The 26,487-nt window shown below is 32.2% G+C and overlaps 3 protein-coding genes and 1 pseudogene across 3 annotated transcripts in view; 2 read left to right on the forward strand and 2 right to left on the reverse strand.

The window, feature by feature from the left end:
* Positions 1 to 6,848, reverse strand: part of LOC127727935 (PAN2-PAN3 deadenylation complex catalytic subunit PAN2-like) — a 399,078-nt gene extending 392,230 nt beyond the window's left edge. The window contains exon 1 of the mRNA XM_052235095.1: positions 6,790 to 6,848. The gene's annotated coding sequence lies outside the window, so the exon portion shown is untranslated. The remainder of the gene's footprint in view (positions 1 to 6,789) is intronic.
* A 17-nt stretch (positions 6,849 to 6,865) lies between these two features.
* Positions 6,866 to 26,487, forward strand: part of LOC127728959 (E3 ubiquitin-protein ligase E3D-like) — a 49,300-nt gene continuing 29,678 nt past the window's right edge. The window contains exon 1 of the mRNA XM_052236539.1: positions 6,866 to 7,000. Within this exon, the coding sequence (XP_052092499.1) occupies positions 6,921 to 7,000 (80 nt within the window). The 5' untranslated portion in view covers positions 6,866 to 6,920. The remainder of the gene's footprint in view (positions 7,001 to 26,487) is intronic.
* Positions 15,418 to 19,122, forward strand: LOC127727934 (uncharacterized; annotated as a pseudogene).
* On the reverse strand, positions 19,082 to 25,364 carry LOC127727929 (uncharacterized). Its single transcript, XM_052235086.1, has one exon. It carries the CDS (start codon positions 20,996 to 20,998, stop codon positions 20,057 to 20,059), a length of 942 nt encoding a protein of 313 aa, XP_052091046.1. The 5' UTR covers positions 20,999 to 25,364; the 3' UTR covers positions 19,082 to 20,056.

Here is a 26,487-nt window from a genome sequence, read left to right on the forward strand (position 1 = left end):
CTTGATACAGCTCTGAATTTGGATTGTTATTAAATATTTGACACAGCATAGGTTTCTGACACAGAAAGAATGTGGTCTAAGAACTTGAATTTTTTTAATTTACCTATTATGGTCCAATGTCCAAAATCAAAAAACATGGTTAGATTCAGCATATCAAAGAACCCCATATATTCAATTTTTGTTAAAATCAAACAAAGTTTAATTTTGGACCCCAACTTGGACAAACTTGAAAACTGGGCCCATAATCAAAAATCTAAACATATGTTTAGATTCAGCATATCAAAGAACCCCAAGAAATCAATTTTTGCTAAAATCAAACTAAGTTTAATTTTGGACCCTTTGGACCTTAATGTAGACCAATTTAAAAAACAGGACTTAAAATTAAAAATCTAAATACACGGTTAGATTTGGAATATCAAAGAACCCCAATAATTCAATTTTTGATGAAATCAAACAAAGTTTAATTTTGGACCCTTTTGACCTCAATATGAACCAATTTGATAGCGGGGCCCACAAATAAAAAATCTAAATTCATGGTTAGATTCAGCATATCAAAGAACCCCATATATTCAATTTTTGTTGAAATCAAAAAAAGTTTAATTTTGGACCCCAACTTGGACCAACTTGAAAACTGGGCCCATAATCAAAAATCTAAACACATGTTTAGATTCAGCATATCAAAGAACCCCAAGAATTCAATTTTTGTTAAAATCAAACTAAGTTTAATTTTGGACCCTTTGGACCTCAATGAAGACAAATTTAAAAAACGGGACCCAAATTAAACATCTAAAAACACGGTTAGATTTGGCATATCAAAGAACCCCAATAATTCAATTTTTGATGAAATCAAACAAAGTTTAATTTTGGACCCTTTTGACCTCAATATGAACCAATTTGATAGCGGGGCCTACAAATAAAAAATCTAAATACATGGTTAGATTCAGCATATCAAAGAACCTCATATATTCAATTTTTGTTGAAATCAAACAAAGTTTAATTTTGGACCCCAATTTGGACCAACTTGAAAACTGGGCCCATAATCAAAAATTTAAATACATGTTTAGATTCAGCATATCAAAGAACCCCATATATTCAATTTTTGTTGAAATCAAACAAAGTTTAAATACTGGACCCTATCTTGGACCAACTTGAAAACTGGGCCCATAATCAAAAATCTAAACACATGTTTAGATTCAGCATATCAAAGAACCCCAAGAATTCAATTTTTGTTAAAATCAAACTAAGTTTAATTTTGGACCCTTTGGACCTTAATGTAGACCAATTTAAAAAACAGGACCCAAAATTAAAAATCTAAATACACAGTTAGATTTGGAATATCAAAGAGCCCCAATAATTCAATTTTAGATGAAATCAAACAAAGTTTAATTTTGGACCCTTTTGACCTCAATATGAACCAATTTGATAACGGGGTCCACAAATAAAAAATCTAAATACATGGTTAGATTCAGCATATCAAAGAACCCCATATATTCAATTTTTGTTGAAATCAAACAAAGTTTAATTTTGGACCCCAATTTGGACCAACTTGAAAACTGGGCCAAAAATCAAAAATCTAAATACATGTTTAGATTCAGCATATCAAAGAACCTCATATATTCAATTTTTGCTAAAATCAAACAAAGTTTAATTTTGGACCCTTTGGACCTTAATGTAGACTATTTTGAAAACTGGACCCAAAATTAAAAATCTAAATACACTGTTAGATTCGGCATAACAAATAAATAAATGTGATCAAAGATTTTACAAATCTAATGTGCCATACTGTGCAATTAAAGATAACTTCTTGAAATTTTTCAATATTTGAAATTTGAAAAAAAAATAATATTTGAAGAATAATTCTTTTTAATTTCTGAAATCTGAAATGAGAAAAAATTGAACCCCCACAATTTCTTTTTATCCCCCCCCCCCCTTTTTCCCCCAAAAAATTCTTTCCCTCAAGATATGGTCATAATCTCAATTCAAATTTCCAATGGAGTTGGCAACCATAATTACCCATTTAATTTTACCATAGTGCTAACTTAATCTATTTTATAAAAGAATTAAAAATATAGTGTCAAATCTTTCATATAGATTTTTTTGTAAAATAAAATGATGCAACATTTGCAGATATTTTTACTGGTCTTCCTTTATAAATATGCATTTCTTTAAACATAATTTAAAAGCAGTGTAAGGGAAGTAACCAAAACGTTGTATTTGGATTACCTCCCTTACACTGTTTTAAATTATCTTTATTGTTCATTAACCATTACTTAATACATAATTTAAAAGCAGTGTAAGGGAGATAATTTCAATGATGTATTTGATTTATCTCCCTTACACTGCTTTAAATTATGTTTTGTACTAAAGTATTTTTCCATTAACTAGGACAACCTTGTTTTTCCCCCTTTTTTGCCCCTAATTCCTAAACGGTTTGAGCCATAACCCCCCAAAGCAAATCCTAACCATCCCTTTGTGGTATGGAAACTTGTAGTATAATTTCAGAGAGATCCATACACTGTTCCACAGTTATTGTCTGGAAACTAGAAAATGCTTATTTTTGGCCCCTAATTCCTTAACTGTTGGTACCATAACCCCCAAAATCAATCCCAACCTTCCTTTTGTGGTATTTAACCTTATGGTAAAATTTCAAAAAGATCCATTCACTTAAACTAAAGTTAGAGTGCGAAAACCAATGTGTATTCGGACGACGACGCAGGACGACGACGACGCCGGACGACGACGACGACGACGCCAACGTCATACCAATATACGACCACAAAAATTTTTTTGCGGTCGTATAAAAAAATTTAATTTTAGTTGAAATCAATCAAAAGTTTAATTTTGGACCCTTCAAACCTTAATATGGACTAATTTGAAAACAGGGCCCAAAATAAACAAGAGTGCACACACTGAAATGTCTCGCCTTCTTTACTAATCATTGATTTATGTGAATAGTCCCAAATATAAAGCTTTATTACGACTGTCACATAAACTTAACATTAACCAAGAAATCTAAACATTGACCAATGAACCATGAAAATGAGGTCAAGGTCAGATGAACCATGCCAGGCAGACATGTACAGCTAACAATTCGTCCATGAAACAAATATATTTGACCTATTGCTTATAGATTAAGAATAAAATGCTCCGCAGGGCGCAGCTTGATACGACCGCAGAGGTCGAACCCTGAACAGTTGGGGCAAGTATGGACACAACATTCAAGCTTGATACAGCTCTGAATTTGGATTGTGATTAAATATTTGACACAGCATAGGTTTCTGACACAGAATGAATGTGGTCTAAGAACTTAAAAATTTTAAATTGGACATTCAACTATAACGGTCCAATATCCAAAATCTGAATCAGCATATCAAAGAACCCCAAGAATTCAATTTTTGATGAAATCAAACAAAATTTAATTGTGGACCCTTTAGACCTCAATGTGGACAAAGTTGATAATGGGGCCCAAAAATCAAAAATCTAAATACATGGTTAGATTCAGCATATCAAAGAACCCCATATATATAATTTTTGTTGAAATCAAACAAAGTTTAATTTTGGACCCCAACTTGGACAAACTTGAAAACTGGGCCCATAATCAAAAATCTAAACACATGTTTAGATTCAGCATATCAAAGAACCCCAAGAATTCAATTTTTGTTAAAATCAAACTAAGTTTAATTTTGGACCCTTTGGACCTTAATGTAAACCAATTTGAAAACTGGACCCAAAATTAAAAATCTAAATACACGGTTAGATTCGGCATGATAAATAAATAAATGTGGTCAAAGATTTTACAAATCTAATGCGCCATACTGTGCAATTAAAGATTACTTCTTGAAATTTTTCAATATTTGAAATTTGAAAAAAAAATAATATTTGAAGAATAATTCTTTTTAATTTCTGAAATCTGAAATGAGAAAAAATTGACCCCCCACAATTTCTTTTTACCCTCCCCCCCCCCCCCCTTTTTCCCCAAAAAAAATCTTTCCCTCAAGATATAGACATAATCTCAATTCAAATTTCCAATGGAGTTTGCAACCATAATTACCCATTTAAATTTACCATAGTGCTAACTTAATATATTTTATAATAGAATTTAAAATATAGTGTCAAATCTTTCATATGGATTTTTTTGTAAAAAAAAAAGATGCAACATTTGCAGATATTTTTACTGGTCTTCCTTTATAAATATGCATTTCTTTAAACATAATTTAAAAGCAGTGTAAGGGAAGTAACCAAAACGTTGTATTTGGATTACCTCCCTTACACTGTTTTAAATTATCTTAATTGTTCATTAACCATTACTTTATACATAATTTAAAAGTAGTGTAAGGGAGATAATTTCAATGATGTATTTGATTTATCTCCCTTACACTGCTTTAAATTTTGTTTTGTACTAAAGTATTTGTCCATTAACCAGGACAACCTTGTTTTCCCCCTTTTTGGCCCCTAATTCCTAAACGGTTTGAGCCATAACCCCCCAAAGCAAATCCTAACCATCCCTTTGTGGTATGGCAACTTGTAGTATAATTTCAGAGAGATCCATACACCGTTCCACAGTTATTGTCTGGAAACTAGAAAACGCTTATTTTTGGCCCCTAATTCCTTAACTGTTGGTACCATAACCCCCAAAATCAATCCCCACCTTCCTTTTGTGGTATTGAACCTTATGGTAAAATTTCAAAGAGATCCATTCACTTAAACTAAAGTTAGAGTGCGAAAACCAATGTGTCTTCGGACGACGACGACGCCGGACGACGCCAAACGTCATACCAATATACGACCGCAAAATTTTTGCGGTCGTATAAAAAAAGATTATTATCTAATTAAAGGATTTCTCTTCATAATTTTTATATATATATATATATATATATAAAGCATTCAGAAAATTAGTTTATACTAAATAACAAACAAACCTGCCAAAAAATTCTTCAAATAATTTAACAAAGAATGTCTTTTAAAAAATAAGTTATCTCCCTTTGTACAGAAATATGGTTTAACGTAGTACTCTAACATTAGATATGGTCCATAACTCTGGACTAAATCATCAGACCGGAACAACATTAGAACTTGATCTATAACTTGTCATGATAAAACTATATACCAAATATCAAATCAATATCTTCAAGAAGGAAGAAAAAAAGTGTGGAAAGCTGATTTGCTGGACTGACGGATGGACAGACTGACAGACAGACGGAGTGCAATCCTAAAGTCCCCTTTGACTTCGTCGGTAGGGGATTAATAAGTATTTCATCAAAAATTTAATTCTAGAGAAAGTTAGAAAATTAGTTAATTCCCTTTGAACAGAAATCTAGTAATTAATAAGTATTTCATCAAAAATTTAATTCTAGGGAAAGGGCTTTAACTGAACAAGGAGAAAAGTTAAAATCGTGAAAATCGAACTTGACCTTTAACTTATGATAAAATAATACACCAAATATCAAATCAATATCTTCAAGCATGAAGAAAAAAAGTCTTGAAAACTGATTTGCCGGACTGACTGATGGACAGACAGACGGACAGACAGACGACAGAGTGCTAACCTAAAGTCCCCTTCGACTTCGTCGGTAGGGGACTAATTAGATCACTAACACATCATTAAAATATTTATATCATTTACGTTTCTATATTAACATGATATACTGAAGAAAATAACAACTATAAGGTATATAAATAATAATAAAATAATGGGTACGCGTTGGTAAAAGTACCAGTTGGTAATAATAGGGTGCGAGTTGGCTGAGGACTATTCAGCGAAGGTACGAGTTGACATGTATCCATTAATATTATATATATATGTAAAGCTACAATAAAACATTGTAAAACAAAATCACTTAGTCTAGTGATTTATTTGTACTACTTAAATAGGTGATTATCAAAGAAAGACTACTCATACTTGCAACATTTCTGGACAAAATGTTACTTCAATAATTAATAAAAGATTTGTAAAAGACATTTTATTTTCTATGTGCCAACCCTTGGCAAATGCTTGGTGTAAACTGGAAGTCTCGTCATAAAAGGACCCCACTGGAAATAAGTTTTAATAACTTTTGTGGGTCATCCTAAGATATGAGGCTACAGTGAAAATCTAGTCAATTTAAATTTCACTCATTAATCTAGTCTATTCATATTATCAAAATATCATGCCTTTTATCTTGAATAAATATATATATATATATATATAAGAAATCACTCATTTAAGTATATTTCCCCTGACTGCATGATACTGTTTATTTTCTGAAAGTGAAAAAGTAAATTCCAGAAATTCTTGAGCCAAGTCCATGTTTTTATAAATGTTGATGTGTTACTTACAATAAAGACTCACACTCTTTATGTTCTTTGTTACAGAATCTTTTAGGTTTTACTGAAATAATAAACGTGAGTCAACAAAAACACGTGTCTTGTAACCTTTTCGCAAAAAAATATAATTTCAGTAGGCCTACCAAAAAATCTGAACGACAGTGTGATGTGAATGCAACATTCTTAGTTAATTCAACGAAATAAATAACAACTGGTTTCAAAGTACATCAAGTAACCTTTTGATCTAAGATTCCATACAACTGTGACAAACAAAATACCTGATACGTAAAATATTATTTCGACTGGTTTCCAATATTTTGTAGTGGGCTTGCCGCTAACATGCAAAAAGCTGGGAATAGTATACTAAATATATTATGTACCAGGCAAAAAGTATAGAGTGAAAGTATAAGTATATTGGTATTCAATTGTTAATGTTATCATTAATTGATTTTACGGCGTTACTCTGTTCAAATATTTGTCACTCACATTTCGAGCGGTCAAACTTTCTGTGGGAGAAAATTTCTAAACAAGGAACCAGATTTAATTTATTCGAAGAGTTGTAAGAAGGGGGATAACAATTCACAACACGTTTTCTACTTTCATTTTCCTGATTTGAAATGGAAGAAACAAGAACATTGCTATATTCCGAGTTTAAACAGACTTTGTCATCTTTGAATATAACAGTCTTTGACAACAGGTATATATAGTCTCGGAACTGAAATAAAGCAACTAAATTTTTTGAAAAAAATAATTTGTTTCAGATCTAGATCATATCCTCGTGTATCCTACCGTAGTCTATAATCGGTCATAATGTTGGTTCGTTCGGATTTTGTTATTGTACTTATCACACGGGAAAACTCCGCATTGACGTCACTACGCTAATACCAGCGTACAAAATTAGTACAGAATACATTTTTTCTACTCTTCTAAATAAACAAACATTTCTAAAGATATGTTTTCATTGTTATTCTAAAGAATTGTACAAAAATGCCAATTTTCTAATGGCCGTTTCAAACCTGACTTCCGAATGCCTAAAAACATTCCAGAACTTCAGAAATCCCCTCTTCTGGCCTCCATTGCTTTGTTTACATTCCATTAAGCGTCATCAATCTTAATGGCAGACCAAACAGGCCAAGCAAATCGTATTTTCAAGAATTTCAAAATGGCAAGCACCTTACGTCTTAATCGATTTTCCCGCAAAAAAAACCCATCCAAAATGAAAGAAAAACTTTGGGAAACAAACGATAATCATGCCATATTTTTGGTCAGGAATATAGAGTAGGTTAATAAAAAAACAATATACATATATTTTTCATTAAAAAAAAAATTGGTTCAATATAAAGAGATCGATATTCTGACCATAAGTAAATATTCATATAAAATTCCATTGATATCAAATTTCATGGCTAATAATGAGGTTTCCTATTGAATAAACCCCCAATTTATTGCAAACTATTTCAAAGCAATATCATACAAACAAATTATATAATTGCCTTGTACTAAAAAATCACCTAATTGACAGTAGAGCAATTTGATTGGATATAACGATTCAATGTGTCACGTGGTTTTGAAGCCATTAGAATTTGAATGTAAACAAACCGGGTCAGCTGCTGCAGTATGGAACAACATCGTACATTCAGTGACTGAGAAACAATAATGAGTAACCAAGCTTGACAATACACAGTAATAAAAAATCAAAGCTAAGTCTACAGAAAAATAAAATAAAAAATGGCCTTAAGTGCACGACTTACCACCATTGCGGGATATACACCTTATCGCTATAATTTTGTCCGCCATTACTGGACATCACAAAAGTTCCCGTAAAATGTTGACGTCATAATAGAAAATATCTGACGCCACAATGGAAAAGTTATTGTTATATGACGTCAAAAGACTAAAAGACAGATTCTCGGGTCAAGCGGGAATAGCGATAAGGTGTATTGTATTTTCGACCTACTAACATATTTCTCCGAATTTCCCTTTTATATGTTTGAACATAGACATGCCTAATATTTTGAGAGTCACTAGTATACTTGTGCATAAAATAATTGTATCTGAAATATATTTCGATCTTAAATTTTTTTTTTATTTGAGTTCATTAGATCGATGGCACGTTTGTTGACAAAAACTAGCATCTTGTGTTTTCGACCTATCTAAGAAACTGGTCCAAAGTCGGAAATGACATGTCGTACAAATCCGGAATTGGTTAAAATTTGATGCCAATGTCTATATCAAATTATTTAAATTGTTAGGAGGCGATCAAACTTATGACTTAATGAATTAAATTGTTTTTTTAGTAAAAAGCTGTAAGGATCATGCAGATTTCCGTATTAAAAATAACTTTAAGTATTACAACTAACCACCTGACAGTCATGTGACTTAATGACCAGCGACTCTTTTCACAAAAAATCTTACGATTAAAATTGATCGTAAGTTATACTGAAAAGTGTATGACTTATGAGTATTTTTACTCTTAAGATTTTTTGTGAAAAGAGTCGCTGGATGTAAACTTTACGTGCAAAAAGTCCCCCTGCCATATTTCTAGAATATTTGTTTATTTTTTATAGATTCTTTTTGAAGGTAAAAATGGTATTAGTAAAAGGGTACACAAATGTGATATCAAATAATAAAACGTAAATACTTAATTACATTAACTTTACTTGGAACATCTTAACCACCACGTGGTATTATTGCGTGAACCCTCAACCCTTGAGGGTTCACGCATATTTATTAGTTAGAAATATAGTCTATGGAGGAATATTCGGAAGCTAAATTATTGTTCATTCGGAACACCTATTCATCTTATCTGTATTAGCTTCCTGCAATTAAGAGCACCTCCATACGGTGTATCTAAGATATTTAAAACATGGCAATAAAGAATTTTCACAGATCTCTAATTCACTTGTCTGATATATGATAATAAACAATCTATAGATCCTTTTCAAACATGTATATTTATTGTAAACCTACATTTTATGCATTGCAAGGGTTTACTGACTTGAGCAAATTTGACAGTTGTACCCTTTGATAAACAAGTGAAAGTTAAATGGTCAAGATTTAATTATAACGACCTATGGTATCAAACATTTAACATCTGTGTGTAGATATTCACAGAGAGATATTTCAAAATAGTGCTGTGGTTTCTACATAATGAGTTATAGTGGGCTTTTTGATTTGATTTGTAACAATAAAATCATTATGCACACTTGTCATTTTGACAGATCAGATAAAAAAAATTCTGTTTCAAATGAAAATAAAACAAGTAAAATAAAGACTGTTCGTTAATATACATTTTTACAACTTTTACTGTTTCCTTTTTACAGTATTCTCTATCAATTAAGTTATCTTGTAAGTTAATTAAATGTTTATTTAATTCATTGATGTCACTATTATTTCAGTGACCGCTGCAGAAAGTCTTGACTCGTTCAAGAGACTACTGCATGCACATTAAATTTCAAGTCCCATGTTTTTATTTGCACCATGTATAAATGTTATGTACAGCACAAATTATTTCCTTTCTGTTAAAATTATTTTTGGACTTGTTAAGTATGCAAGCGCACACCAAACAGTGACAGGATAGTCAACCAAATGTGGATGTGCACTAGTGATTGGTAAATATTGATACGTTTCTGTGTTTTTAATATATGTGACTTAACATTAAGAATTCCATTATTATGGAATCGTTCACTTTTGTACACTTCGGTATCTAAATAGAGGGTGGTAAAAGGGAGGGTCTGAACACGGAAACACGTGAAATAACAAATCGCAAAAACGTTGCATGGAAAAAAAACACTCTGGAAAAACGAAGCCAAGGAATACAATCGTAAATATTAAGGAAAAAAGTACCAAAAGTTATTACTCAGCCGTTTTTGGAGATCATGTGGTCACCTTTTAGCGTCTGTTAGTTGCATCGGATTTAACATAGTAATACAATAGGCTATTAATAAATATCTTGGGACCAGTTAATTAGTTTATAATTTAAAACAGTATTTGGGCTGACTTTGAATTAGTCCCTGTTTACTTTTTAATCAAATGCTGGACAAGCATGAGAAAATAAGAGTACCGACACGAAACACGGAAAATAATTAAGGGAAAACACGAAGCACGCACATTAACCAAACATGAGAAAACAAGGAATAAAACGTCGAAACACGGAAACACGTGAAAAAAAGACCGAAAACGTTGCTCGAAAATAACCCTTTACCACCCTCTAAATAGGCCATACTAGATGTCGACACCTCATATTAGAACTTAAGTAGATGGTCAATTCTGTTTGCAAGGTTAAAGAAATCTTCAACTTGCTCTAATTTGCCTGTGAAGACCATAAAACCGTCATCCCTATTGACAGTGTAATTTGATGTTTTCTCTCCATTGGAACTTATCTAAGATTTGAATGAATAGGGCAGACAGATGCAGATCTGTGCATGTTGGTGACAATGGGTGCTCCTATAATGTGTTTAACAGTCCAAAACTCAAATTCATTGTTTCTAAGAATTAATTTAACAAATTCAGTTAAATCTATTTTGTTGAGAATATTTAAAGTATATTCTCCTGTGTGTCATTAATTTCTAATGCATTGAACAGTTTCTTCTAAATTATCAATGATCATGTTTGTGTACATTGACGTACATCATAGGCAATAAGAACGTATACTTTTTTACCTCGTGTGACTCTATTTTATTAATGATTTTTATTGTATCTTGAATGTAAAAGTTATGCCTCTTCAATAATTGGATGTTGGATGTGCACTAATTGATAATTTAGTCTTAGATGCATGATTTTTTTAATTAGTTGTTAGTGGCTTTGAACTAGCTGTCAGTAACTGTGAGTACTCTCAGATCTGTACTTAGTGTCTATTTGTTGTTGGGATATACAAGTACCCGGCCACGTCCACTCTGTGTAGTATTTCTGTTTGTATCCATCTGATGAGTTAAGCCTTTTTCAACTGATTTTTATACGACTGCAAAAAAAATTTGCGATCGTATATTACTATGACGTTGGCGTCATCGTCGACGTCGTCGTCGTCGTCATCCAAAGACACAGTGGTTTTTGCACTCTAACTTTAGTTTAAGTGAATGGATCTCTATGAAATTTTACCATAAGGTTCAATACCACAAAAGGAAGGTGTGGATTGATTTTGGGGGTTATGGTACCAACAGTAAAGGATTTAGGGACCAAAAAGGGGCCAAAAATAAGCATTTTTGTAACTTCCAGACATAACTTGTGTGTTAGTGTATGGATATCTCTGACATTGTACCACAAGGTTCCATATCACAAAGGGAATGCTGGGATTGATTTTGGGGGTAATTGCCTCAAAATTTTAGGAATTAGGGGCCAAAAAAGGGGCAAAAAACAAGCATTTTTATATGGACAAATACTTTAGTACAAAACATAATTTAAAGCAGTGTAAGGGAGATAAATCAAATACATCATTTGAATTACCTCCCTTACACTGCTTTTAAATTATGTATAAAGTAATGGTTAATGAACAATTAAGACAATTTAAAACAGTGTAAGGGAGGTAATCCACATACAACGTTTTGATTACTTCCCTTACACTGCTTTTAAATTATGTTTAAAGAAATGCTTATTTATAAAGGAAGACCAGTAAAAATATCTGCAAATGTTGCATCTTTTTTTTTTTTACAAAAAAATCCATAAAAAGAAATTGTGGGGGGTCAATTTTTTCTCATTTCAGATTTCAGAAATTAAAAAGAATTATTCTTCAAATATTATTTTTTTTCAAATTTCAAATATTGAAAAATTTCAAGAAGTAATCTTTAATTGCACAGTATGGCGCAGTAGATTTGTAAAATCTTTGACCACATTTATTTATTTGTTATGCCAAATCTGACCGTGTATTTAGATTTTTAATTTTGGGTCCAGTTTTCAAATTGGTCTACCTTAAGGTCCAAAGGGTCCAAAATTAAACTTAGTTTGATTTTAACAAAAATTGAATATATGGGGTTCTTTGATATGCTGAATCTAAACATTTATTTAGATTTTTTTATTTCGGGCCCAGTTTTCAAGTTGGTCAAAAAGGGGTCCAAAATTAAACTTTGTTTAATTTCAACAAAAATTGAATATGTGGGGTTCTTTGATATGCTGAATCTAACCATGTATTTAGATTTTTTATTTGTGGGCCCCGCTATCAAATTGGTTCATATTGAGGTCAAAAGGGTCCATAATTAAACTTTGTTTTATTTCATAAAAAATTGAATTATTGGGGTTCTTTGATATGCCAAATCTAACCGTGTATTTAGATTTTTAATTTTGGGTCCTGTTTTTTAAATTGGTCTACATTAAGGTCAAAAGGGTCTAAAATTAAACTTAGTTTGATTTTAACAATAATTGAATGGGGTTCTTTGATATGCTGAATCTAAACATGTGTTTAGATTTTTGATTATGGGCCCAGTTTTCAAGTTTGTCCAAGTTGGGGTCCAAAATTAAACTTTGTTTGATTTCAACAAAAATTGAATATATGGGGTTCTTTGATATGCTGAATCTAACCATGTGTTTTGATTTTTGGGCCCCGTTATCAAATTGGTCCACAGTTCTTAGACCACATTCATTCTGTGTCAGAAACCTATGCTGTGTCAAATATTTAATCACAATCCAAATTCAGAGCTGTATCAAGCTTGAATGTTGTGTCCATACTTGCCCCAACTGTTCAGGGTTCGACCTCTGCGGTCGTATCAAGCTGCGCCCAGTGAAGCATTTTATTATAGTTCGTTCTTATGTTGTACTGTTACACCACTGTCCCAGGTTAGGGGGAGGGTTGGGATCCCGCTAACATGTTTAATCCCGCCACATTCTGTATGTATGTGCCTGTCCCAAGTCAGGAGCCTGTAATTTAGTGGTTGTCGTTTGTTGATGTGTTACATATTTGTTTTTCGTTCATTTTTTGTACATAAATTAGGCCGTAGTTTTCTCGTTTGCATTGTTTTACATTTGCGATTTCGGGGCCTTTTATAGCTGACTATGCGGTATGGGCTTTGCTCTTTGTAGAAGGCCGTACGGTGACCTATAGTTGTTAATGTCTGTGTCATTTGGTCTCTTGTGGAGAGTTGTCTCATTGGCAATCATACCACATCTTCTTTTTTATATTTATAATTAGATCAAGTAAGTATCTCTAGCGGGAGAGTTACACTTATTGATGATTGGTCAATAACGAACATTAATGTGTCCTGCTAGCTGACCAGTTCGAAATGCCTCATTACTTATTTCTAGATTAATATTATGAATTTTTGGAAGAAGGTACATGTGTCCTCCATGTTTTGAATTATCATTATTCTTTCAGAAATTATACGTCTGGGAATCTTTTTTTTTTCTCTCTCCTTGCTTTATATTTAACACTTCTCTCAACATGCCAAAATTGTAATGATTTACAATAAAAAGAAAATATTATCCTCCACACACATGGCTAAGATAACACTGATATATAATTTCTTATTCAGTTGAATTATTAATTAGAATAAAAAAGTTCTAAGGTTCACGTATTGTCTTTTTTTTTTTTTTTAAAGCAACTTGCTTGATATTATTACTAATTATAGCAGCCGAATATGACGTCACATGGACATGCGCAGCATACGGGAAGTGAATGTAGAATTAGGTCAAAAACGTAAGACGGTCGAAAACACAATACAAGACGATATGTATGTAGATTGGAAGTGAAAAAACAGTTAGCATCAGTTACCGGATTAAAACAGGGTTGTATATTAAGCCCTACATTATTTTCATTGTATATAAATGAACTGGTTGAAACGTTTGACCACAAATGTGATCCAGCATGCCTAGATGATAAACAAGTGTCTTGTCTTCTTTATGCAGACGATTTAGAAGTAATATCAGAATCTGCATCTGGCCTGCAAAATGCTTTAAATAAATTAAATATGTTTTGTGATAAATGGAATCTATCTGTTAATATTAATAAAACAAAGATTATAATATTCAATAAAACAGGAAAAATTATTTAGGGTGCATTTATTGCTAGCAAACTGGTTTAAGTTTTGTAACAGTTTTCAAAACTTTTCATTTGTTTTCACAAACCAGTTTAAAATCTGGTTTAAAACTGAAACTGGTTTGTTTGTTTATTGAGACCAAACGAAAACCAGTTCCGGAAACTTATCAAACCACTTTGGGGCGGTTTAGTAGTTTGGTTTCGGAAAAGAATATGGCAGAAAAAGTGCAGACGAACATGACGAAGCAGCTTAGGCTATGTTTACAGGACGTTCCTTCAGTTGAGTGGGTTATGGAACAACATGAAAAAGGTAAACATCAATTTTCATAAATAAAAGTGTTGTTTCTTACTTGTTACTGGTTATGCATTGTGTGTCTGAATGAATAACAGTGCAAAAGCAGACGCTTTTTAAAAAAAACTTTTTTAACCTGTTTTGGGATTTGGCGCTGGAGGTATTTTTTTTCCACCGCTGCATGCAGATCGGGGGACATAGAAATGCCACGCGTCCGTCCATCCGTCCGTCCATCTTTCCATTATCTTGTAAGCGCAACTCCTCCTAAATCAGTAAATGGATTTCAATGAAACTTCACACACAATGGTAGGCACCATATGAATATGTGCGTGATGAAATATTTTGTCAGTTGGACATCTTAAAGGGGGAGTTAATTGGACTTGAGCGAAAAAAGGGGGCATTTCTTAGTAAGGTCCCCTCACAGGTCTAGTTTAAACTGTCAATAAAAGTCTTTTCAATAGTAAAAAAAAATTCTAGGTGTGATAAAAACTGAAGAAGTGAAATATATATTTTTGTAAAGTGTGTTTTTACAAGAAAATATAGGGGTTTTAAGAATAATACTCACTTTTGTCATTGTACTGCACATATCCTGTTCCATTGCAAACTTTACTTTTAACTTTCATGAATGTACATTGATGGCATGGCATTGTGTTCTATGAACATATTTCTTTTACACATATATATATACTGGGACTTTTCAGGAGAATTTGATGTTCCTGTTGGACATTTAAGTGAATTAATTCCAGTTAGATATCACAGATTCATCCCAAAAGGTATTTTGAAGTCTTTGGTATGTGAAGATGAAGAGAGTGCAGCAAAGATGAGAAAGAAGATTGGTGTCGCAGATATTCCAGTAATTACCAGTAAATACACAGAAAATGTTTATGAGCACATCAGAATAAATTTGACAGACTCAGGAAAAGATGCACTGTAGGAAATTCATACATGGATAATAGACATACTAATTGATTGAGCCAATTTTTACCAGATAATTTGTACATGCCCATTAGGTAGGTATTTTCAAGTTAAGTTTAGTGAACCTTGAGAACTTTGAGTATATCCATTCAATACATGGTCAGCTAATGACTAAGTAAATTGTTTAAGCAATCTATTGTGGATTCATTTTTTGTTTTCTTGGCAGCCTTAAGCTATTTTTAACATTTTAGGGTGGTAGTTGTCTTTGACACATTTCCCATTTCCATTCTTATTTATCAAACAATCAATCTGTATTATCAGATCAATCAACTGATTTTGTGACCAGTCAGGGGACTTATTGAAATAAGTGATTTTTAAATCACTTATTTAAGTAGCAAATTAGAAGTTTTGTCACAAATTGTGATTTTGTAGTTTTACCAAAATTTTAAACACATAGGTTTAGATAATATCTTTTCATTAGTAAAACTTAAAAAAACAAACTTTTTGCTTCTTTTATGCAATCATTTAGCTGCAAATTCTATTTTAGTTGAAAAAATGCTATAAAAATGGCTTAAGACAATGAACTGATACTTTCTAAACAGATTTTTCCCAGCAGTGGGAGTATTTTTCCTGTAAAATTCAAGGTTTCATCTTATAGATTATGTAATAAAATTCTACTGTTCGCGATTAAAATTTCACTGTTCGGGGGTGTTGAAATTAGTGGGGGTTATTAAAATAATGATACTTAAAGAAGTGATTTTTTGGAAGGAAATTGAGGTATGATACTTAAACAAGTGATTTTTATGTCATTATCCTAGATTTAGTACAAGGTCATCACCTGACCTGACCCGGTCATCCTATCAACACAGATGTTGGTTCTGATAATTTTAGCAATATAAGTAGTCCCTGGATCATTAGTATTCTATATTTAAAGCTACAATAAAATTAAATCACTTAGTCTAGTGATTAATTTGTACTACTTAAATAGGTGATTATTAAAGAAAGACAACTCTTACTTCCAACCTTTATGGACATAATGTTACTTGAATAAGTGATTTAGAAAATCACTCATTTAAGTAAGTCCCCTGACTGGTGACATTAAACAAAAAAACATAACATCAATGATGCAGGCTAATAACAAGAAAAAGCATGCATAATCAAATAAACATATGTATGTATAGATCTTGATTTTGAGTCCACTAACTCCTTGCATGCAGTTCTAAGAACATTTTAGCTCACCTGGATAAAGGCAAGTGTGAGCTATTGCCATCACTTTATGTCTATCCTTCTGTTAACTTGTAACATTTTCACCTTCTCTGAAACCTCTTGGCTGATTTTAACAAACATTTGCAGGGACGTACAGTGGTATGTCTTCAACAAGTGTTGAATATTTTGTTCCGATTTGATGAAAATATGGCTGTCAGAACCATTCTTTGATTCTGATTGGTCGGTTTTCTAAAATCATTTCTGAAAATCACTACTGGAAAACTTACATTACATTTCTTTTTTCACATTTGGACCTTAGAGCCCTTTGTAGTGACTCAAGTTTTCCAGGTGAATGATATAGGCTAATTATACCCCCGCTTTAAAAAAGTGGGGGTATACTGTTTTGCCTCGGTCTGTCCGTCCGTCCATCCATCCGTCCCATGAATATTTTTCGTTCCATCTTTCTCAGGAACTACATCATAAGGATTTCTGAAATTTGGTTTCAGGTTTTATATAAGTCAGCTATACTGTGTGATGTGTTTTCAGATTCAACAACTTTCTGTTTACCGAACACTTACATCATTTTACACATGGTTTAAATATTCCAAATGTATATTTGGGCGGGGGTATCATCAGTGAGCAGTAGCTCGCAGTTTCACTTGTTGGAGTCTCTAGTATATATATTACATGACATGTAATATATAAACAAAAGGCTCCAATACATTGTATCAACTTTTTATTTCAGGGGAAGGAATGACAATGCAGGATGTTCATGATGAGAATAACAACAATGAAGAAAATGATTTAACAGGTATGGTTTTAAACATCCAAGATATCTCAGCTTCTACTGATGGGAGTGTTGTATTTGGATTGCAGCTTAATCTGATGAATTGTACTGTGTAATTGCTTTGGAGCTGTAAAGTATCTAATACCTTTTGGTTGCATAATTCTTTCCGCTGTTGTTATTGTTTGTGGTTTATGTTTCTGCTGTAAAGTACCTAACACCTTTTTGGTTGCATTTATTCTTTTTGCTTTTGTAGTTGTTTGTAGTTTGTATCTGATGCTTGGTTTGTTTGGGGTGTTTGGTGGTATTTACTGAGGGGATATGCCTTGCTTGCACTGGCTGTTATCCCTTTTCAGTTTGTATCCATTTCCTATGTATGAAAAATAAGTGATACGGGGTATGTACCCATTTCATATTTGTTCATAAATAATGTTCTGACTTCTACCAATATTACAACGATTGAGTATATGGTTTTGTTATTGTGGTTTCTTAGTAACATGAGTATATGGTTTTGTTATTGTGGTTTCTTAGTAACAATGATAGAATCCCTTGAAGCAAATCCTTCAAGACAGCTGAATTATTGTAGGATTGTTAACAGGTGAAGAAATCATCATGGCATGTGTACTTTTTCATATTGTCTTAGATTTTTGATTCAACACATTTTACAATTTTACAGGAGTTATGAAACTTAAATAGGAACATTTTGTGGACTCAATTTCTCTGAGATTGCTAGTTGGATTTTGTTCAATTTTGGTAGCTATGCTAGGCACATACACAGTACCTCATATTTTGTATATTATATTTCAGAGCCTGACAGTGACTTAGATAAACATGATATAGCAGAAGTAGCTGGTTCATCAAAAATTCCAATATCTAAATCTGCAATGGATAAAACAAATTCCTGTAGTTCAATTAAGACTTGGAAACCTCAAGAAGTAAAGAAGCTTATTGATATTGCAGAGGAAATCAATAAAGATGGAAGTACTTTTACTTTCCTGCAATGTGAACAAAAGTGGAAAAACTTAACAAAAATATTTGTGACACTATTGATCACAACCAAAAAAGTGGGAATGATGTGAAAAAGTGCCCCTATTTTAGTGAAATGGAAGAAGCTTATGGGTACAAAGCAAATGTTAAACCTATCTTCACAATGTGCTCATCAATGCCATCAGCAGAATCTGCGACATGTGAGGATAGTGATGTAGAGTCTTTAAATGAAAGTAGTTTGGCAGAAGAGGGTAAAAGAAAGAAGAAGGCAAGTGATTCAGATCAAACAAATAACCAGGGAAAGAAAGTAAAAAAAAGTAATGAAGTTTTGATGTTTTTGGAAACCTTGAACAAGGAGTTTAAAGAAGAACAGAAGGGGTTGCTATCTGAAATAAAGGAACAGCATAAGGCAAAAATGGAGAAAGAAGACCAAAAAATTCAGCTTATGTCACAGATAATTGAACATATGAAAAAATAGATTGTACTACAATAATTGGATAGATTTAGTTTTTTGTTTTCTCTTTGACTTTGTTATGTTTTTCTGAGTTGCAGTATTGTCAGAGTGACATATTAGTATTGCATTCGACTTAATTTTATTGTTAAAAATACAAATTTCATTATATGAAACTGTTTCATTGTTGAACACATAATGTATTAAAAAAAATATCAACTTTATATATAAATGTTTTCCATCCAAGGAACAAAAAATAAGCAGGGGCCTAGAACATGTAGAACTCCATGGTCCCTAAAATTTGGCCTGAAAATTAGCATTGAGTTATTACTGTACAGTGTATTGCTAGTCATGCTAGTAGCAATACACTGATAACCATTCTTTATGTGCCTGTCCCAAGTCAGAAGCCTGTAGTTCAGTTGTTGTTGTTTGTTCATGTCGATAATTTTTTTTTTCGTATTTTGTTTTGTAAGGCTGTTAGTTTTCTCAATTGAATTTTTTCATATTTTTCATGTCTGGGCCTTTTATAGCCCAGTAAATGGTATGTGTTTATCTCATTGTTCAAGACCAAACGGTTGCCTTAAATTGCTTACATGCACTTTATTTGAACTCAGTGGATAGTTGTTTCATTGACAATCATACCACATCTTCTTATTTTTATAAAGTATTGAGTTTCTAACGCAGCATATAAACATGGCAACAATCAAATAGCAGTACCTAGATAACATGGATAATACACAGTGTCATATTATGGACCAAAACACGAAAATGAACTGAGTCATTCATGTGTGAAAGGCAGGCAATACAAAATAAAACAATACACTAGTTAATAATTGGAAATCTAAATTTTGCTAAAGTTTACAGTTAAAAAACAGATTAATAATCTAATTACACATTTTCTGTTAACATGGTTAATGGAGATAAATATGACCAATATCTTTTTATCCCAGCATATCAACAATTGACTGACGTTTATGTTGTACGGTAGGTTTTCTCCTTAAAAAATCTTGGAAATCATTGATCTCTTCATTGGCATTTAGTCCTTCTTCAATGTATTCATCAAATTCATCAAAATTGGCTAAACAAACTTCATGTAATGTGCAACAGCTGAGCACAAATTTGACCACTTCAGGCATATCTTTCATGTCAATGTATATTTTAAAAACGCCTGAATCGACCTTTCAATGCACTAAAGGCTCTTTCGATACACATCCGACTTGAACTATGGATGTAGTTATAATGTTTTTGTTCAGCCGGAAGGTTGCCAAAGTCTTTGAAAGGCATCATTAGCCACTGACTCAAAGCATATGCAGCATCTCCAATTAGATGGATATTTCCTGGGAACATTCCCTCTTTGTTATCAGATGCACTTGTAAACAGAGGCGAGTTTTTAAGAACTCGAGAGTTATGCACAGAACCTGGCCACCCACAATATAAATCTAGAAAATGTAAGTTGTTGTCACATACTGCTTGTAATATTATAGAAGGAAACTTTTTTCTGTTGTAGTATTGTTCACCATCCACTTTAGGAGTTTTGATGGGGATATGTGATCCACCAATCGCGCCTAAAACACCAGGGAAACCTTTGTGTTGAAAAAACATGTCAACTGTCTCTTGCACTTTCATTCCAGAAGGCCATTTAACTAATGCAGGAAGCAAATCCGAACAAATAATTGAAGATGTTCGATGTATAATAGTATGAACGGTTGCTTCACATACACCAAAGCTATCAGCTAACTCAGTCAAAATCTGTTGACATGATGCACATCTTATGAAAATCAATAGCTGCTTTCCTATAGAAACTTTCATGATGCCACCCTTGAGACCCACAGCCAACTGAGGAGATACGCTTAGAACTAGTGCATCAAATGTTGATCTGCTCATTCTAAAACAATTCCTAAAGTCATCAGGTGTGTATTGGGGGATTACATTTTCAACATAATTTTTCACCCTGGCGATTTGTTTAGCTGCCAAGCATGATACAACTGAGAAGACTAGCTTTCTTTTTGAGACACTCTTGTGAATCTGATAAAGCCTATCAATGCTTTCATCATCTGTTTGTGTTATCAAGTCCTGTAGTAAAAGATATACTTCAGCCATTTTTGTTATGGTTTCAACATTGTTCAAGGAAACCACCCATTTGTTTAAATGTGCCTGAACTGGGTTTATTTTTCAAACTAGTTCGATAAAACCTAAACTAGTTTTGGAAACCAGTTCAAAACCTAAATCTAAAACCAAAACCAGTTTTATTTGCAATAAATGCACCCTTAAAAACACAATTTCTATTATAATGGAAAACTACTAGAGCTGACTGATGAATACAAGTATCTAGGTATAATTTTTAAACCATCTGGATCTTTTACTACAGCAATTGATCAGTTATCTAAAAAGGCTAGCAAAGCTATTTTTTGTATTAGAAAATTATTATATTTTGAAAAGATGAATTTACTACCACATTTAAAGCTTTTTGATTCATGTGTTAAACCTATTTTATTATATAGCAGTGAAGTTTGAGCTACTGTTAGTTTAGTGAAACAAAATACTACCATTGAGTCAAACTATGCAAACTTTAGTCCAAATAAGATTCAAATCAAATTTGCTAAATTTTTATTGGGTGTAAATGAAGGTGCTGTAAATAATGCTGTACTTGCTGAATTAGGTTTATTCCCACTTTCATTGTCAGCCCTTAAAAATGCAATTAATTTCTGGATTCATATCATTAATATGAATAGCGAGAGTATGGTAAAGAAAGCATACAGTGAAAACTTTAACATGTTTAATGGTTTTTGTAGTAAAATAAAAGTGTTATTAGGTAAACTTGGTTTTCAGCATGTTTGGGAAAATCAAAATACTATGTCAAAGACAAAATTACTTTTTTCAGTTCAAAAGAAATTAGAGGAGGAATTCATAAAATCCTGGAAACAAGCTCTTTTTTGTGACTCTAAAAAAGATAGTCATGGTAATAAACTAAGAACGTATCGCAAAGTTAAAAATAATTATGAATTAGAAAAATATCTCCTATTGGACCTTAACAAAAATGTTATTTCTAAAATGGTAAAAATTAGAATTAGTAATAGCAAGTTGGTAGATATACTAGAACGCCTTTAGAACAAAGAATTTGTCCACTTTGCAAGGATGGAATTGAAGATGAATCCCATTTTCTTATTAAATGTAAAGCGTTAGAATTTAATAGAAATATACTCTTTTGTAATTTAAGTGACATAGTTCCATCTTTTGTTAATATGTCTGAACAAGATAAATTTAGTTTGATTTTGAAAAGTAATGATACTGACATTTGTACTGTATGTGTAGCTGGAATAAGCGATATGTATGATTCGAACATTCATTTAAAGCAAACATAATGTTGTTAAGAACTGTTGTAGTATTAAAGCTTATTGTAATAGCTTGAAGTGATTATATAGTATGAATAACACCTCCACGCAATGTAGATATAAAATATGTGTCTCTTATCATTGAGAAAATATATCTCTGTATATTTGTTTTTTGTTTATTTTTGCCTGTTTTTATACGACCGCAAAAAAATTTTGAGGTCGTATATTGGTATGACGTTGGCGTCGTCGTCGGCGGCGTCTTAGTCCGAATACACAATGGTTTTCGCACTCTAACTTTAGTTTAAGTGAATGGATCTCTATGAAATTTTACCATAAGGTTCAATACCACAATAGGAAGGTGGGGATTGATTTTGGGGGTTATGGTACCAACAGTTAAGGAATTAGGGGCCAAAAAGGGGCCGAAAATAAGCATTTTTGTAACTTCCAGACATAACTTGTGTGTTAGCATATGGATCTCTTTGACATTGTACCACAAGATTCCATATCACAAAGGGTCAATGCTGGGATTGATTTTGGGGTTAATTGCCTCAAAATTTTAGGAATAAGGGGCCAAAAGGGGGCAAAAAACAAGCATTTTTCTAGTTTCATGACAATAACTTGTGTGTAAGTGTATGGATCTTTCTGAAATTTTACTACAAGGTTCCATTTCACAAAGGGAAAGCTGGAATTGAGTGTTGTGGTAATTGCCCAAAATGTTTAGTAATAAGGGGCCTAAAAAGGGGTTTAAAATAAGCATTTTTTAGTTTCTAGACAATAACTTGTGTTCAAGTGTATGGATCTCTCTAAAATTGTATTACAAGGTACCATACCACAAAGGCAAGGCTGTTATTGAGCTTGGTTTGGGGGGAAAGGGGGGTGGGGGTGATGAATCATAAGGGGGGCGGGGGTCAAAAAAGGGGTAATTTTTTTTTTTCCTTTTTTTTTTGTTTAAAATTTACATTTTAAGTTAGTTATTTTTTATCACGAAGAGAAAGTAGGAATTGAGTTTTGGGGTTAATTGCTCAAACATTTATGAATAAGGGGCCAAATATTGGTCAAAAATAAGGATTTTTTTAGTTTGTGTTCAAGTGTATGGATCTCTGTGAAATTGTATTGCAATGTACCATACCACAAATTGAAGGTTGTGATTGAGGTGGGGGATGATGAATCAAAAGGGGGTTGAAAAAATGTGTGGGAGGTAGGATTTTTTTTTTTCCTTTTTTTTTTCTTTAAAATTTTCCATTTAAAGATGGTTGTTTCAGATTTATATATGAAAGAAAATAATAATGATACGGTTATATATCATGAGGAATTGAAATTTAAAATTATGTATATTGGAAATTTAAGTTACATTGGAAAGTAATAATTGGCTTTGGGGGGGGGGGGGGGGGGGGGGGGGGGTGGTGGTTATGGCTCTAATGTTTAAGGAATAAGGGGAAAAAAGGTTAAAAAACAAGGGTTTCCATTTTAATAGACAAATAATTGAGTAAAGAACATTATTTAAAAGCAGTGTAAGGTTGGTAATTCAAACTCATTTAAATATCTCATCTACACTGCTTTTAAATTATGTAAATTGGAAATTTGCCAATAACTTTATTGTTAATAAATGCATTGGAAATTTGCCAACAATTTTAGTGTAATAAACTTCATTGGAAATTTGCCAATATAAAACTTTGCTGATGAAGGTTTTTTGTTTACCTTTAGCCTTGACTGTGAAGTCATTTTCTATTTTTATAGCCTTATGATGTAGTTGAATTATTTAATACTTTTATGATGTGTTTAAATGGGATTTTATCATGTTTATGGTTGCAAATTTATTGTTTTAGTATAATAAACTCCATTTAAAATTTGCCAATAAAAAAAATTTTTGTTTATTTTTTAGCTATGATTATGATGTCATTTTCTATTTTACTTTTATGGTTGCAAAGAAATTTTTATTTTTAGATATTACTGTTAAATGATGCTGATTAAGGTTTTTGCTATGTTTAGCCATGACTATGATGTCATTTTCTATTTTAATATCTGTTATGATGTATTTAAATGGGCTTTTATGGTTACAAAGGAATTTTATTTTTAGATATTACTATAAAATGTTGCTGATGCTGATTAAGGATTTTGTTTATTTTTAGCCATGACTATGATGTCATTTTCTATTTTAATACCTTTATGATGTAATTTCCATTTTTAGATATTACTGTTAAATGATGCTGATTAAGGGTTTTTAGCTATGTTTAGCCATGACTATGATGTCATTTTCTATTTTAATATCTTTATGATGTATTTAAATGGGCTTTTATGGTTACAAAGGAATTTTATTTTTAGATATTACTTTAAATGTTGCTGATTAAGGATTTTTGTTTATTTTTAGCCATGACTATGATGTCACTTTCTATTTTAATACCTTTATGATGTATTTAAATGGGCTCCCATGTATTTAGATTTTTGATTGTTTATACATGTTACCAAATTGGTCCACATTGAACAAAAACGGTCCAAATTTCAACTTTATTACATTACATCAAACATTGAATTCTACATATTCTTTGATGTATTGAAGTTAACAAACAATTTAGTTTATGGATATTCCACCATAATAGGTAAATTAAATTTTTTCCAGTTCTTACACCACATTCATCCTGTGTCAGAAACCTATGCTGTGTCAAATATTTAATGACAATCCAAAGTCATAGCTGTATCAAGCTTGAATTTTGTGTCCATACTTGCCCCAACTGTTCAGGGTTCGACCTCTGCGGTCGTATCAAGCTGCGCCCCAGCGAAGCATTTTATTGTATTTGTATTTTGTAAATGTCAGCTGGTATCATTCCTGTATTGGAATTTACACCAATAAAATTATTTGATTTGATTTGTTACCAGTTACCTTCACCTGCCATAAATTTTTATTCAATAACAGAAACTTTCCGTAGAAACGACATACTGCTGACATCTTCATTTTTTTTTTTAATTAGTGTGATTCTGTGAAGGTTCATCATAATCTTTTGGCTAAGGGAGATACCATTTGATATTTATGGGGGGGGGGGGAGGCTAGAATGAAAAATTTTGTCCTGCACTTTTTTTTAGTTGTAATCTCTGTCCTGCCTTAACTGCATGCATGCAAGACTAACATTATGCTCATCACTAGCTTGCAGCAAGCATGCTGCAAACAAAACTTTAATTTTTGATTGTAAGATGCTTGCGGCAAGCTATATGAAATGATTATGTAATTGTCTACATGCATGCACAAGCAAATTGCAAGCAAGTCAATGATTGCTGGAACGTAGTACAGGCATTACAAAACATATGTTGACTGATATGCACTTAGATCAAACTTTAGTGATGTCATCAGTGTTTGGGCAGCCATATTTGATCATGTGTGGGAAAGATAGCAGGCAGAAGGGGAAGCTCTTTTTAGTTTCACTTGAAAATAAAGGTATGCTTACATTGAAAAAAACTCAAGAGTTCTTAGACAGTAATGCTCTACATCAAATGGATATATTTTAGATTCTTTTACTGTGAGAAAAAAGGAATAATTGCAAAAAGATCGGTTTTACAATGCTGATCCTGCCAAATCTATCAACATGGGATTGATCTCTGTATTAAAGTAAACCCTCACTTAATATAGTCTTCATTAAACAGCCTTAATATGAGACTTTAATTATATTTGGAATATGTAACAAAGTAACAATTACATCATTACATCATTTGTTTGTGTCCCATACTTGTCAAATAATTCTTTTTTCTACAAAATTAAGGCTAGCAGCTTATACTTGTATTTCTTATCTTGAAGTACCTATAGGGTGTAATTTCTGCTTGCATATAATCCAAACATTGTATGATGTATATGAATATAGAAATGGGGCAAAGGAGAAGGTCCATTAAGGGCTAATTTTTGCCTAAAATTTGAAATACATTACCTGAAGTTAAATTTTACCTGTAAATCAATTAACAAGCATAATTATATGGCTTCACTTGCCAGCTTGGGTGTCAAACATACTGGTAATCAACGATTTTTACCTCAGGCTAACTGCCGTTGTGTAATAAAAACTTTGTGTATTTAAAAATAATTGAAATGAATTTTGGGTTACTTCCCTTGATTTATCTTATTTTAAGTTACTTTCCTTTAGTAATGTAAATTGTTAAAAGAATATAAATAAAATATAAATTGAACAAATTATCATAAAAGGATGGTAATTAAATGATTTGAAATGTCTTAAGACAATTTAAAAAATAATAATTTGAAAACTATTTGAGGGTTCTATA

Source organism: Mytilus californianus, unplaced genomic scaffold (genome assembly GCF_021869535.1).
Source record: "Mytilus californianus isolate M0D057914Y unplaced genomic scaffold, xbMytCali1.0.p SCAF_2, whole genome shotgun sequence".
Lineage (NCBI taxonomy): Eukaryota > Metazoa > Mollusca > Bivalvia > Mytilida > Mytilidae > Mytilus > Mytilus californianus.